General features: G+C 41.1%; 3 protein-coding genes across 3 annotated transcripts; 1 reads left to right on the top strand and 2 right to left on the bottom strand.

Annotated features, from left to right (window-relative positions):
- The first annotated feature begins 61 nt into the window (after window positions 1-61).
- Window positions 62-1,161, top strand: LOC113170584. The gene is made up of 3 exons (XM_026372722.1): window positions 62-141; window positions 296-382; window positions 489-1,161. The coding sequence occupies exons 1-3, from the start codon at window positions 97-99 to the stop codon at window positions 957-959; spliced, it is 603 nt and encodes a 200-aa protein (XP_026228507.1). The 5' UTR covers window positions 62-96; the 3' UTR covers window positions 960-1,161.
- A 968-nt stretch (window positions 1,162-2,129) lies between these two features.
- On the bottom strand, window positions 2,130-9,531 carry notchl (notch receptor, like). Its single transcript, XM_026372437.1, has 11 exons — window positions 9,364-9,531; window positions 8,434-8,578; window positions 7,909-8,241; window positions 7,204-7,424; window positions 6,279-6,603; window positions 5,743-5,918; window positions 5,433-5,494; window positions 5,015-5,138; window positions 3,707-3,804; window positions 3,262-3,593; window positions 2,130-3,189 (listed from the first exon to the last, which is right to left on the bottom strand). The coding sequence occupies exons 1-11, from the start codon at window positions 9,413-9,415 to the stop codon at window positions 2,679-2,681; spliced, it is 2,379 nt and encodes a 792-aa protein (XP_026228222.1). The 5' UTR covers window positions 9,416-9,531; the 3' UTR covers window positions 2,130-2,678.
- On the bottom strand, window positions 9,528-13,380 carry LOC113170365. Its single transcript, XM_026372438.1, has 6 exons — window positions 13,106-13,380; window positions 12,567-12,668; window positions 11,995-12,141; window positions 11,287-11,898; window positions 10,264-11,165; window positions 9,528-9,721 (listed from the first exon to the last, which is right to left on the bottom strand). The coding sequence occupies exons 1-6, from the start codon at window positions 13,149-13,151 to the stop codon at window positions 9,551-9,553; spliced, it is 1,980 nt and encodes a 659-aa protein (XP_026228223.1). The 5' UTR covers window positions 13,152-13,380; the 3' UTR covers window positions 9,528-9,550.
- Window positions 13,381-14,219: the final 839 nt, after the last annotated feature.

The raw sequence follows: 14,219 nt of genomic DNA, 5'->3' as shown, positions 1-14,219 counted from the left end.
CCAACCATAGCTTAAAAGCCCAGACTGAAGAGAGTGAAGCCACAGTGAGCTTTGACTGACAGCGACCGAAAGACAGCTTCTGGAGTATATAGAGTCATGAAATTGCTTCAGGATACATCGGACTCAAAGTCCAAAAGCAAGGTACTTGTCTTATTTATGCCTTCATAGAATATATTACAGTATATATTATTTTATTGTGTAGCCGAATCACATGGTTTGTAAACTTTATTGTCTTGTCTCCCTCTCATGAGATTAATTTATTTTCTTTATTTTAATGTCTCGTTTCTGTCTCTAGATTCTGAAACCACAGGTGGAAAGACGGAGAAGAGAGAGAATGAACCGCAGCCTTGATACCCTTAAGAGTCTTCTGCTACAACGGCAGGTAAATGTCACATTGCTCAGGTTCCCAGTTTGTCCATTCTACAAGGTTAAATGCCTGAAACCAGTGAAGCATGAACCTGTTTATTAACTGTATGTCTCTGTTATAGGAAGAGACTCAACGCAGAGTAGAGAAAGCAGAAATACTGGAGCACACAGTACTCTTCCTCCAGGACGCTGCCAAAGGAGGAGGTGGCGGTGGAGGCCACAAACACTCCTTCCAAGACGGCTTCTCCACCTGTCTGCAGAGAGCCACTCACTTCCTGGGACCTCACGGTAAAGGGCTGTGGCTGGAAGGTGCACTGGATGCTTCTTTCACTTCTCGCTTTGCCAGTTCAAACTCTGCAGACGACCAAAAGAAAAGTGAAGCCTCCTCCTCCAGCTCTCTGCTTCTCAGGAAGTCCTGTAGGGCTATTCTTCAGATGCTCATCCACAGGTCCCAATACAGAATGCGTATACATGCCCAGAATGTGGGCAGTTGTGTACAGACCCGAAGAGAATCCAATCGCTTTCCCACAACTCCCCACCAGCCCCACAAAGTGACGAGTCCAGCGAAATCTTTGTGGAGACCCTGGCCCTGATCACCAAGCAGTGGCCCCGAAAAGAGACCCTTTAAAGACTCGAACATGCTAATAGAACAGCATGTGTTGTTCTAAGTCCTCAGTTCCAGTGCAATATATCCTGCGTTCTGTAAATTCTGATAAAACTGTAGATACTGTACACTTATGATCGCATGCTGTTACGGCCCGTGGAGGCCAACATGTACTGGGTCATTTAAGAAGTATTTTTGCACCTTAATTTATTTTATTTGTTATTTGTAAATAAACACATTGAAAATCACTCAAACGCGTCTGTATTCATTGACTGTTTGCTGGCACGTGTCTTTAAGCACTAAGTGTGAACTTGTGCTGCCACACCTCAGGATGAGAGGCACCAGTGGAAAAAGCTTAATTCACACCTCTTAAATCCGAAAAGTATAACATACACATTCCGGAGAACTAAGTAGGCCTATACACAGAACTGACATGTTATACCTATGGTCGATTGTCACTATGAGGTTTGTATTAAACCACAGTGTAAAATCTATCAGTTGAAAAACATAATTTTCTGAGTAATTAAAGCTCTGCGTAAAATTGGGACTTTTCCTTTTCAAGGATCTGCGTAAAATGTGCCATTACCGGGTGTTTTACGCATAACTTTTTAGCCACGCTCTGCTAAAATAATTATAAAATCTCCTGTCTGGTTAAATAATTAATTGCCGTATCTGAAGCCCCATCGCCATAAAATGTCAGAAAGAAATGAGATTTGGACTTAAAACGTAAAACAGCGCGCTGTCACGTCATTAAATATATTCACGCCACGGAACACGTTTCAGTCTGAACGTCGTTTACATCTCAATGGTCGAGTGCGCGACTGTGCGTGGGAACGACGTGGGAAGTGTTGTGCGACCCTTTGAAATGATGTATCAGTTTTAACAGGTAGTAAAGTTGTAAATGTGGCGCCGATCCTCTCTTTCCCACGGGAAATCCTGAACTTTCAAGTGAAAGATGAGGTCAATGGTGGTAAGTAGCTAATTACATTTTAACAAGTAATTTAGTGAAGAAGACTGGTCTAGAATTAACCAGCTGCTACTTGTTACTTTGCAGATGTACAATAGATTCACAATAATGAAAAAACAAAACAAAACAATACTGCACCCCAGTGAAGATTCCCAAGGTGAAAATCATAAAACAAATTGTCTTATCATCTAACACTGTTTATTATTTCTTATACGCTGACGTCTTTACAATTTTCATTGACCTTCTCCAAATTGGTTAAACAGCGCCTCCCTGAATTGCTATTTAAAAGTACTGGTGTGGTGAAAGGGAGTATAGCACTGCCACAGAGGCCATCTTGTCAAATGGCATAAGAAAGGTTCTGACATCTTGGTGCAGTCATGAACATCTTTTTTCTTAAGTTCTTCTTGAATATTTCTGTAATAATCAGAATACAACCTGTGACACATGAATACAATGTAAACACAGTAGTTCAGTTTCAGTGTCAGAGCCAGAATTGTCAAATTGAACTGGTACTCATGTCTGTACCATGTAACAGAACATTTACAAATAACAATATGCCTTTCCATAAAATAATAACAATAATAATAATAATAATTTAGCAAGACTTAGCAAAACGGGGGGCGGAAAATCTCCAAATACCATTGTGTATTAATTTAAAAAATAGTAATATCCTACAGATGCACATGAGATCATTGAACAGACTGGAAAGGTAGATGAGTTTTCATTGCCTGTTAATCTTCTCTACAAGGCTGTTTGCGTGGAGTCAGTAGCGTTGTTTGGCCTCTCCCCTCTAGATTTCTGCTCTGTATTTATTGAACTTACAGCAGCTTGTTCTGCTCTACTGGAATTTTCACTATTTCCAACTGGTGGGCGATCCGATTGGTAGGCGGGTTCTGTGGGAGGTGAAACAACCACTCTTTCTATGGGCTCGTTGGCTGTTCTGTCTGTCACAATAATATAATTGGGCTCTGGCTGGTGGCCACTGGAGCGTCGCTGCAATGCATGTTGGGTACAGGAAAAGGAACGCTGCCGAGGGGCTGGCTGAGGTGACAGGAAGTGAGGGGTGGTAGCTCTGGGGACGTCCTGATGTCTGTCACGATCCTCGTCTTCTGAAGTCACCTCCTGCAAGGTGCTGATTGGCCGAGGGGAGCGGCCCATGACTCTTGGTGGGACCAGTGCTGTTGCTGATTGGTTGAGTTGTGGCCTCCAGTTCTGAGGGGAAGGGTACTGCACTCCACTCATCGACCAATTGCTGTCGATATGAGAAAGTAATTAGATTGGGCCACATTAGGTTGGCAAACTTTAAAAAGGAGTGTAAACTTACTTTTGTGGTTGTTGGGTCATATCTCTGTGTCCTATGATCCCAGAGAAGGAGGCACTTCTTCCAGGTAGGCCTTGAGATCCAGCCCACGGCGAGTACATCAGACCACGCTCCTCCCACAACATATCATTGGCTGAGTCGACAGGAACAGGCCCTCTCTGAATTTGGTGGGCCAGTAGGAGTTCCAGGACCTGGTGACGCATGCCCTCTCTGGCCACATCGATGGGCTGACGTCCTCTCCAGTCATGTAGCTCAAGGTTGGCACCATGGAGGAGGAGAAGTCTGGCAGTGTCATAGCAACCGTGGAGGGCAGAGAGGAAAAGTGCTGTTTCGCCCTAATAGAAAAAACAAATTCAGACATAAATCAATCATTTGTTTGAAAGATATTTAATCCAATTTATCTGTTTTGATTTGATATTAAAAGAATGAAAACACTCTCAAAGCTTACCTTGTTGTCTTGTAAGTCCACAGCAGCCCCATAGCGAATGAGCGTCCTTGATAGGGAGAGGTGGTTTACTGAGCATGCCCAGTGTAGGGCTGATCTCCCTGAGAGAGACAGTGTGAATGGAGGGGAGGTGAGGGGGAAGAACGGAGGGAGTAAGTCAGCCAGTGAACAACCATTATACAACAGAGTCGGGCCCAAATGGTGAAGAGAGGAAGAATGAAGGGGAGGCACGTAGAGATGATGTGTTTCAGCCAAACAGACAAAATATGACAGAGATGAGACATAAAGACAGAAAACATCTACCAAGTTGGAAAAGGGAAACATAAAGAGAGACAGACGGAGAGAAAGCAAAAGCAAGATGGATAAGCAACAAAGTTAATATGTCCATTGACCAGGGTTTGAGCGCTAGAGCAATTTAACTTTGTTCTGACTCAGAGGAGGACAGCAGAGGAGCTGGAGAAGGAGAGAGAGGAAGACGAGGAACCAATGGAGAGAAGAGGACAGGACGGGAGAGAAGGGACACAAAAAGAGGATGTGAGAGAGACGGGGTAAGTTACACCAGTTACTCAGCCCCTCGGTGTGTAGGTGTCCGAAAATAATGGCATGAGCTGCACGTGCTACTTTTGTCCAAAGTGAGCTTCACCCCATTCATGTTGTGCATATGATTCAAATGCAGCATGTAAACAGGTGATACTTTATTATTAGCTACACCAGCAGACGTCTCATCACCTAAATGTTTTCCAGCAGGTTAAAATCCCTTTGTTCCCTATTTACATGGGAAATCTTTTGCAGACTTTCATGCCCCTTAGGGCTAATTGCAATAACTTTAGCGATCCCTTAATCTTTCTTCTAGCAGCACCACCACTTGTTAAAATGTTAATCTGTCCAGTACTTTGTCCAAATACCTGCAAAACTAAAAAAAACATACTTTTGGTCATTGGGAACTCTTAGCATGCTAACATGCTGATCTAACAAACTGAACATTGTTAAACATCCCTTAAACATGTTGATGTTGTCATGGTGTTGGTATAAAAACCTCACAGAGAAGCTAGAGTCATAGAAATAAATCTTAATTACTCTGCTTATGAATTCAGTGATGACAGAGTATTTGCAGGATTTGTAGAAGCACTAATGTAACTGCAAGCTCACATCATTCTTTATTACTTGTTTAGCCTGCATTCATAATATTCTTACACAAGCAGGTTAAACCAGGCAGAATGAATTACATGCATACAGTGAAGTTTAGGGCTGAGCCAGACTTTCAGGTTCCAAACTATAACAGTATTAGTAACTGTGACAAGGTTGCATTACCAGTGTGATCAGTGTTGTTGACTGGCACTCCTGCTCGCAGAAGCTCCAAGACCACTCTGTCGAGCCCACTTCGTACCGCTCGAATTAGAACCACAGACCCATCCGGGCCACACCACTCAGCTGACTAAAGATAACCAAGATGACAGAGACATAATGTGATTAGTGAATAATATGGTCCATACAGTGTCAACAAAACAAAACAATAACATCAAGCAAAAAGTAATTGTTCTAATATAGAAACACAATAAAGAAAAAACAGTGAAGTCAACACAAGATACCCGTCATAGAAATTACTCTAGTTTACAAAAAGAGGACAATGTTACAGAAATTCAGTGAATAAAGCAGTGATGATTTACATCTCTTCACAACATCCATGAAATGAATTAAACACTGTCAAAAACAAAAACTCATCACAGACCTGCTGAGGAGGACTGAGCAGAGGAGGCGGCATGGCATTTCTCTCCCATCCTCTAGGTGAAGCTGAGGGAGAACAACAATCATTTATTGTGTCCACATATTTTGATAATGGCATAGTTACAATAGAGAGAGTTCCCATGCAAACATGTAAATCACGGTTTAAACCTTGCACATTCAATTTAATCATGTTCAATACTGTAGCTAATGTTGAAGTTATTAAAAATATATGCCAGCTTACCCAGATAATATACATTTTAGGAGCTAGGGATGAGTGAATAAATAAAGTTAACTAAGGAGTTGTAAAACCTTACGTTGTGTGGGTCTGCGGGGCTGTGAGGTTCCAGCTCGGTAATGTTTCTGCTCCTGGGTCCTGTGGTCACAGATGGAGGCTTCCTCTTGACGCTTGGAGTATCTCACACTGAGGTCTTCCATTGAACTCTGGGTAAAGTCTGTGTCACTGCCTATATCCTGGTCCCTTTTGAGAGGCCTAAAAACCCAAAGCACAGTTTTTGCACAGCATATTAAGAAACCCTCTGATTTTGCTGGGACTCTGATACCAAAGATCTCAAAGACTCTCATTTTACTGAAGTAAAAATAGTGACATGTAGACAGTGGAGTAAAAACATGGTATTTGCCTCTTAAATGTAGTAAAGTCAAATTATGAAGTAGCAAAATAAAAAAGACTATACGCAGGATATGTGTAACAGGCATTTGAAATTTCTTCAGGCCAAGTGAAAAAGTGACGTTCATTCTTTTTTACAGAGATACAAGATGCACTATCGCTGTTTTTTGAATGCACTACATTGATATACATGACGTTATTCCTCCAGCAGATAGCTCCTCTCACCGCATTCGAATGGCATCCTCCCCCAGCGGTTCCCGCCTTCTCTTTTTCTCTGCTTCCTTTGCTTTCTTCTTTTTTCTCAAGCTGATCTTCTCTTTCTCCCGGCTGGATCTGACCCGTTGTTCATGCTGGGCTGTGTGCGGAGTCCAGGCCTTAGCTTTGCTGTTGTTGTCTGCGGCTGTAGACCGGTGTCTCACGCTGTTATTGACTTCGCTCTCTGCACGCTGCTGCCTCACCCTCCTCACCACCACAAACACCAACAGGGGCAGCAACAGCAGCAGGCCAATGGCAATGGCAACCACAACCCATATCCACACAGGGTTCGGGTCTTTGAAAGAGGAAATAAAAAAATGAATATGGCTTTTTATCATTTATCTGATATAAAGCCATGTTCCAAGCCATGCAACTTTGATTTATATATTTATATCAGAGAACATAATATAAGTTTACAGGTGACAAGAATGAACTTTTAAAATATCAAAGCAGATTTTTCAGGTGATCATTTCTTCCACTGTAAAAATATTAGTGCAGCCTTAAACATAATATTTTAAATTATAAAAATGCAGTGTGACTTTTTGTTGTCAGAGTATCATCCCAGTTCACTGATTAATCCATCCTATTGTTCACAAAAACTAATTATTGGTAATAAATTTTGTACAGTATATGTAATACTTATTTAACAGCCCTACAAGCTAACCTCCTGATTTAGTGAACCAAACACACTTCTTCAAAAATGAAGAAGTTTAAAATGTTTAAAAAGAGTAATTTGTAAAGCAACATTGCTACTTGGCATTACGTCTGAAAGATGAAATGTGCAAACCTGCAACAGCGACTAACACATCTACACACTGGAAACAGAAATATGTTTTGTTTGGATGAAACTCAAAGCTGGATGTGTTTATGTGGGAGACAGGACATGTGAGCCTACCTTTGACTTCCTCTTTTACGGTTTCCTCCTCTCTGCTTCCTATTTCCTCCCGGACTCCTCTAATACGAATGACGGCTGACAGCTCCGGGTAGGCGGAGAATGAGGTGGGCTTCCGAAACACTGCAGCTTCTAGGAAACTGGCAGCCTCTGTAGCAGAGGGGAAACAGGTAGAGGGCAGACGGGAGCATGGCCTGTTGTCCACTTGGAGGAAAAGGAGGGACCTAGGAAAGAGGGAAACATTAGGAAAGAGCACGTACGTAATTATTTAGACCATTGTCATAAAGGTTGTCATAAAGACCTATATTGACATGTACACAGTGGAATCACTTCATATTGGTTTACTATACATGATGGAGCTTTTATTTTTACTTTACACACAGTACTAACTGTACTAAACCAACTTATTGGTGTAGTTGTGGATGTAGTTGCCCAGATCCTTTTCGTAAACTAGGGCAGCGATCTTATATTTCTGGCTGAATTCAAACTACAGTAAATTCCACAGTAAGATTACTTATTTCAGGTTATAGCATAGCTTCATTTTAGTATTATTAGCTGACTTTTTTATTGTTTTATCTCATTTTGTGTTGTTTTCTGAGACTTTTGATACCAGGCATCCCTTACAAAATGTGTCTTGCTCAGGTACAATAAATAAAGTACAAATCCATTAATCACTTTTGATCATAATGCCAGTAACAGTTCACTCACCCATTAGAGTCGACTTGTGTTGTCTGAGTCAGCAGGTTGGAAAGTTTCTGAGGGTCAAAATCAAACAAGTCCCTGTTGGTGGCAAGAGGAACGGATCCTCTCAGTTTGAGTGGCGACTGGAGGAGGATGCTGAGTGCCCAGAGCAGTGAATTGTTGGAGAAGGTGCCGTGTTGATGTGGGATGCTAGTGTGAAGTACCACTGTGCCTTTAGCCCACAGAGGGTTCTGATATTTGAAACAGTCGCTGCCATCCCATCCACAGAAGGCATTGTTGCATCCCTGATCGCAGTGGGAGTTGGCATAATGATTACGGCAGTACTGGATGTGGCCTGGACTGGTGGGAAGATTATATATAAATAAGGACGTAGAATTATTTAACTAATAATTACTCTTAGGATGTCATTTCATTCTTAAGTTGTGTGTACAAATAAACCAATAAGGACGTAAAATGTTAATAAAATTCACTATTAAAATGGAAATAATTTTTTTTTGTTCTAGACTTGGAGATGACAAGAAAGGTGTTTACTTGCAGCTGCCTCTTTCCTTCAGGCAGTCAAATCCGTCTCTAAGACACTCAGGCTCCAAACAGATTTCATCACATTTCCCGTCTCTGAACTTCTTCTCACAGTCTCTATTGACTGGACACTGACCCCATGGATCACGAGATGTGGCTGTGGAGACAAACACAGATTGGGTGCAAAAAAGTGCCAACTGTGCACAATGTAACACATAAATTGTAGTCTGTTCTCACTAAGTGCTTTATCGCAGGACCGGCTCCTCCACAGACTGAAACGTTTCATTGTTTCAGAGCATTAGCAACTATTCATAACAATGCAGGTCAAGCCATGAAAGGTGGACCCTGATACGGACTGTTAAAGGGAACAGGAAACGGGGCCGACATAAACAGGAAGTTTCCAAGAGAAGCGAATAGCAACAGGAAATGAAGTGGGCTGGGACCATGGCCGGGACTTGATAAAGGTCGAAGGTCGTTACTGTGGCAATGAGGAATGTGATGGAGTTGGACAATGGGCTTGGCAGGTGTGTGTGTGACCATAAAACCGTGGCAAAAAAAACCATGAACAATTGAGCTGAAATTAGACATGTTGAGTTTTTTCTACTTTTTGTTTCACTCGACCATCTGAGGAAACCTTATATTTACATAAAACCAAGTATTGCTATATAAAAATACAGCAATAGTGTTAGCAATAGAATAAAAATGCTTTTCACTTTGGCATTTTTTGTTCTACTTTGTTCTAAAATGCATTATTCTGTGTTATATATTCAGTGAAAATGGTTGGCTTCAGCCTGTCAGTTATAAACCATCTGTTAAAGTTCTTAAAATAGTAATTATTAAATGAAAGCAACCAGTCATAAGCTTTTTTCCTAATACCAAAGAGTGCAGTAATCAGGTGACATGCCTCATCTATATTCCAAAGAAATAGATCTGTTAACTCACCTCGACACATCCAGCTCAGTCCCAGGATAACAAATATCCTCAGAGCCAACATCTTCAGGCCGTTCAGGTCACCAGCTGCCGACCTTCTCTCGCCTCGGATGAATCAGCAGTTTAATCCAGCTGTTTTCAAACCTGCCACTGATCAGCAGCAGCTCAGCTGCGACTCGCAGTGCAGTGCTGGAGGTGTTTAACTCTGTGGTGTGGCTACCGTCCTGCTGCTCGCAATGAACCAACTCCGAAGTCGCACAATTCCATCATCGCCACTGCCACCAACACCTTCTATCACCACCACCCAGCCCACTTTGTTCACTCGCTCTTTTTTCAGAGGCCCTGCGGATATCTGGACGACTTCCTGCCACTGTGTGGAGAAGAATAGGAGGGCAATGACCGTACGTGCATGTGTTTCTTTTTGTGTGTGTGTAGCAGTTCTCACTGTGACTTGAAAAAAACAAAACACAGCATGGGATATGAGGACTGTTGGAAGAGCTGTTACTTCGTAGTGTGCAAAATGCGCGTGGTTTGAATTTGAACTTATCAAACAAGTGTAGAAGTGCAGCTTTCAGAGACTGAAGCTTGACTTTTCACACATGTATTGAAATAAAAAATGCCAGATTAATAGACGACATGTTTTAGTGCATTTGTGACACAGATGTTGTCTTAGTCTTAATCTCATTTGATGGCTGACAAGATATTTTTGGGGAATTGGCCTCAATTTCCCCAAAAATGGATGTAGTACATACATAATTTCTCTGTCTCAGTCTAGTCTAGCTCAGACCCAAATGCTATAGATAGAATGATAAGATCATTACAGTCATTTTGGCAAAGTCTCTTCACTCGTGGACTGTATGTGATTATGTTGTATGTAATGGAATAATGCGAATTCCTTTACTGGCTACCCACTTTCTCTGGTTCTAGCCCTGGTGCTCCTCTTTCCATACAGTATTCCTCCCAAAGATCATTAAAAAAGTTTCTTGTTACACCAAAAGAACAGCCTTGATCCTTTTTGGGGTTGCACAATCCCAAGTCCATCTTTTTAAATACAGCACAGAAAACCTGGCGGGAGAGTGGTGTTGTCTTCTTCTCTGAGCAGTGGTTATAGTAGCATCTGTAGACTTCAGACATGTTTGAGAAGACTGGCTCCAGATACAGCTTAGATATGGATGTCCCGCAGTAAGATGACATTTTTGGTAAACTCTCTAAGAACTCCTTCAGGACTATATGCTCTGAGGCTTTCCGGGACTTTCTCTGTGTTCGCTTGTTTGCGTTTTCCTCAGAACTGTTCTGTTGAGAAGAATTTTGTGCCCAGTTGAGCACTGACCATTCTCCGATCCCCAAAGTGGAGAGAAACATCTTTTTGCAAACTTGTTTTCTATCACCGTCACCTATCAAATGATATCGCATTGAGACTGATCTTCTCGACTGAGTCCATGGTGCTCGGGTTCTTTCTACTGGGTCACAGTCGACCAGTCCGGAAACATAAGTCTTTCTCTGAGTCCAGTTCATGCACTGCCAGAAACTAGTAAACATGTCACTCCTTGATCCTTCACTGAACTCAGCACAGAAGCGGTTGGAGGCTCTTTTACAAGCACTGGATGAGCATCTTGGTCCCATTGTCCTCTGAGCTTTAGTTATGGTTGCACCATCTTTCTTTCGTTTGCTGATGTACTGCTTGCCCTCCATTCTAAGTTGCTTCTGTCGATTTTGCTTCCACGTTAATGGCTTGGCAACTCTGGATTTCTTTCTGGTCGATCCCTCTGGTTCTGGCGTCCTGTTTCTGTCTTTGTCATTGGCATTTACTTGTTCTGCAAAAACAGGAACATTTCACTGATGATGATAATTAAGCATGACAATTACAATTATTATGTCACAAAAAAAATAAAAAAAATAGCTGCCTCTACAACCACGACTAAAGAAAATACTCACCTTGGTTAATGTCCACGGTAATGTCTGCAGAAGGAGCAGGAATTTGCTTTAGGCACTGAGAGACATTCTGCTTCTTTTCTAATTTGTTTTGGTTTGATTCACGCTTCTTTGTGGCTCCTCTCTGTGCCCAGTTGAGCACTGACCACTCGCCAATCCCCAGTGTGGACAGGAACATGTTTTTACACACTTGTTTCCTTTTGCCATCCACCATCAAGTGATAATGGAGCGAGACTGATCTTCTCGACTGGGATCCCACAGCTCTCGACCTTTCAACGGGGTCACGGTCAACTTGTTCTGCCACGTACAGTTTTCTCTGAGCCCAGTTCATGAGCTGCCAGAACTCATCAAACACTTTCTTCCTGGTCTCTTCATCGATTTCGTTGCAAAAGCGATTTGATGCCCTTTTGCATGCATTCGAGGTGCACCTTGGTCCCATTGCTCTTGGCTGTTTTGTCACAATCTCGCCGTCTTTTTTGCGCTTGCTTACGTATGCTTTTCCCTCCATCCTCAACTGTTTCTGCTTGTTTTGCTTCCACTTTGACGGATCTGTGACTTTATGTGTTTTTCTGGCAGCTCCTGCCTTATCCAAATTTGTGATTCCACCTTTAACTGCTGTAAAATAACAAAATCTGAATTAATTAATGGAAACAGTGATCCTCCGGCCGGCAACAGCCTAGTCAAAACGCGTCATATTTGTCTGTTACTTACTGGTATCGTCCAGAGGCAGTGGGTTCTGGGAAGAAAACTGAGGAATCATCTGTGGCTCTGCTATTATCACTGAATGGGACCTTTTTTTGAATGGTTCCTCTTTTTCCAGGTCAGATTTCCTGCTTGGATCAGTGATGTGCAGATAGTCTGGACAGAACAAATACAGTACATCTTGTTAAGCATGCCAATATTAAGCTCCAGTGGGGGCAGCTTCCTTTTTATGGTAGTAAAATCAATATTATCAGAATTGTGACTCATGTTCAGATAAAACAATTTATATGCTTCAGTACATTCAAGTTCACTTGGGCTTCAGGGAATAATAATTAATCAACAGATTGTGTGACCGTTATAAAAAAAGGAAACATGCATCAATATATTATAAGAAAATGGGTCCTGGGCACAAGTTGGTAAAAGAGTCTATTTGTGGTTGTCAAAGTAAATGATAAGGAGTGAAATCATATGGTATAAACCTGGGGATTTTAGGGCCTGTGGGCATTTGTTTTTCCTAAACCCCCTAAACAACTAGTTAAGCATCAGATACTCAGATTGACTCTGCTTGACCTCATACTCACCTGTTGGGAAGTGGTGCAATGAAAAAGACTCAGAGGGCCTGTGAACAGGGGGGTCATTGGTGGGTTTGGGAAGGAGACCAATATCCTCCATTGCTGCTATAGCTAAATCAAACAAACAAACAAAACCAAAAACAAGTTGTATGAACTTACATCAAGTCAAACAGTGGTATTCTTTTAAAATGTGGAATGCACTTTGTCTCATTTATGAAAACATGGCGATTTCACGCTGTGATTTTCTTTTTGTATTTAAGTGACCCTTAAATTCCCCTTAACAGAATCAGACTAATTTAACTTCACTTCGTATTAAAATAGAAACTGTTTTTTTTTTTGTTTTTTTTTTTGATAGATAACACACCCCTGTGCCTTTTGCAGCTTGCGTTGCAGTAGGCGTTGCAGGGCCTGACATTCACCGAAAGGTAACGATGCTCATAATATGTGCTCATATCATAACGTTATGAAGCTAGTTCCTAGTAACTCTTCATGCAAGCGAAAACTGCAACAAGCCCTTTAAAATGACACCTTGGAGGTGTTTTGCTTACATAGTGTAATACATTTGAAAACGTCTCGTAGACCCGTCGGTTCCATCCAGACCAGATCATTCGTTTCCCCGCTGGCGGCTGTTTACTCCATCTTAGCTCTGACAGAAAGGCAACATCTGTCACCTTCAATCTGCGCTTTTTATTTTTATAAATATCTTAAATGTCGCATCTGAGGAGACTCTCAGCAGCAGCTGCCATGTCTGAGCATGCGCACTGGTGTCCAAGCCAGAAACAAAAACATGGAAGCGAAAAAAGTGATTTAATGACAAATAAATGGTGTAAATAAAGTATTTGACGGAGAAGTTAAAGGAGATGTAGACTGTTCAGGGAAAGAAAGACTGCTACACAGAGTTGTATTTACATTTTAAAAACACTTAAAACTCTTTTTTTAGTTCCATTTGTATTTAAATTTTATATATGTTTGACTTGTTTGGACCTAAAATAGTTTAAATCAACCAAATTCAGATTTTTCTCTGAATCATCACTATTTATATTATAAGAATAACAAGAATTGAATTGTATTTATTAATTATTATTAAGCAGCATAACATGAAAACATTAAAATAAAGTACAACTACATAAAATCTAAAAACTGTGTGATTAATAACGGTATATGTATTTTATTAGACTGAACTTTTCTGTTCCCTCCAAAATATATGAAGAATAGTTTTTTCATGATTTATAGTGGCTTCTGAAGTGGCTACTTAAAATAGACCTTTTACAGCTTTGTGCATCCCGTTCTTCCAACAGGACAGAAGACGAAAGGAAGGAAGCTATTAGGGAGTTCAAAGTTTCTGTTGGGGTTTCAGTCTCAGTTGTCTTAAAATCTCACATAACCAGCTGAGCAAAGAAGGCAAATGTCTCATGTTCAGAGGGCTGCAGCTTAAATAAATCAATTAAAATAAATAACAAAACTATCAATTACTAGTTCTCCTGTTTGGGCTACAATATTCAAGATATTAAAGAGAGAAAAGCAACCAATCCAGATGGAAATATGTCATATTTGCTGAACAATGGTTAAAGGAAGTGAATTTGCAGATTAAGTTAAGTTATGTGAATTCGACTTTATGAAACCACCAGCTGGATTTAATATAGTGACTTAATTGTGTAATTA

This window comes from Anabas testudineus, chromosome 16, assembly GCF_900324465.2.
Source record: "Anabas testudineus chromosome 16, fAnaTes1.2, whole genome shotgun sequence".
Taxonomy (NCBI): Eukaryota; Metazoa; Chordata; class Actinopteri; order Anabantiformes; family Anabantidae; genus Anabas; species Anabas testudineus.
The sequence above is the reverse complement of the archived record's forward strand: the minus strand, read 5'-3'. Positions and strand labels throughout refer to the sequence as shown.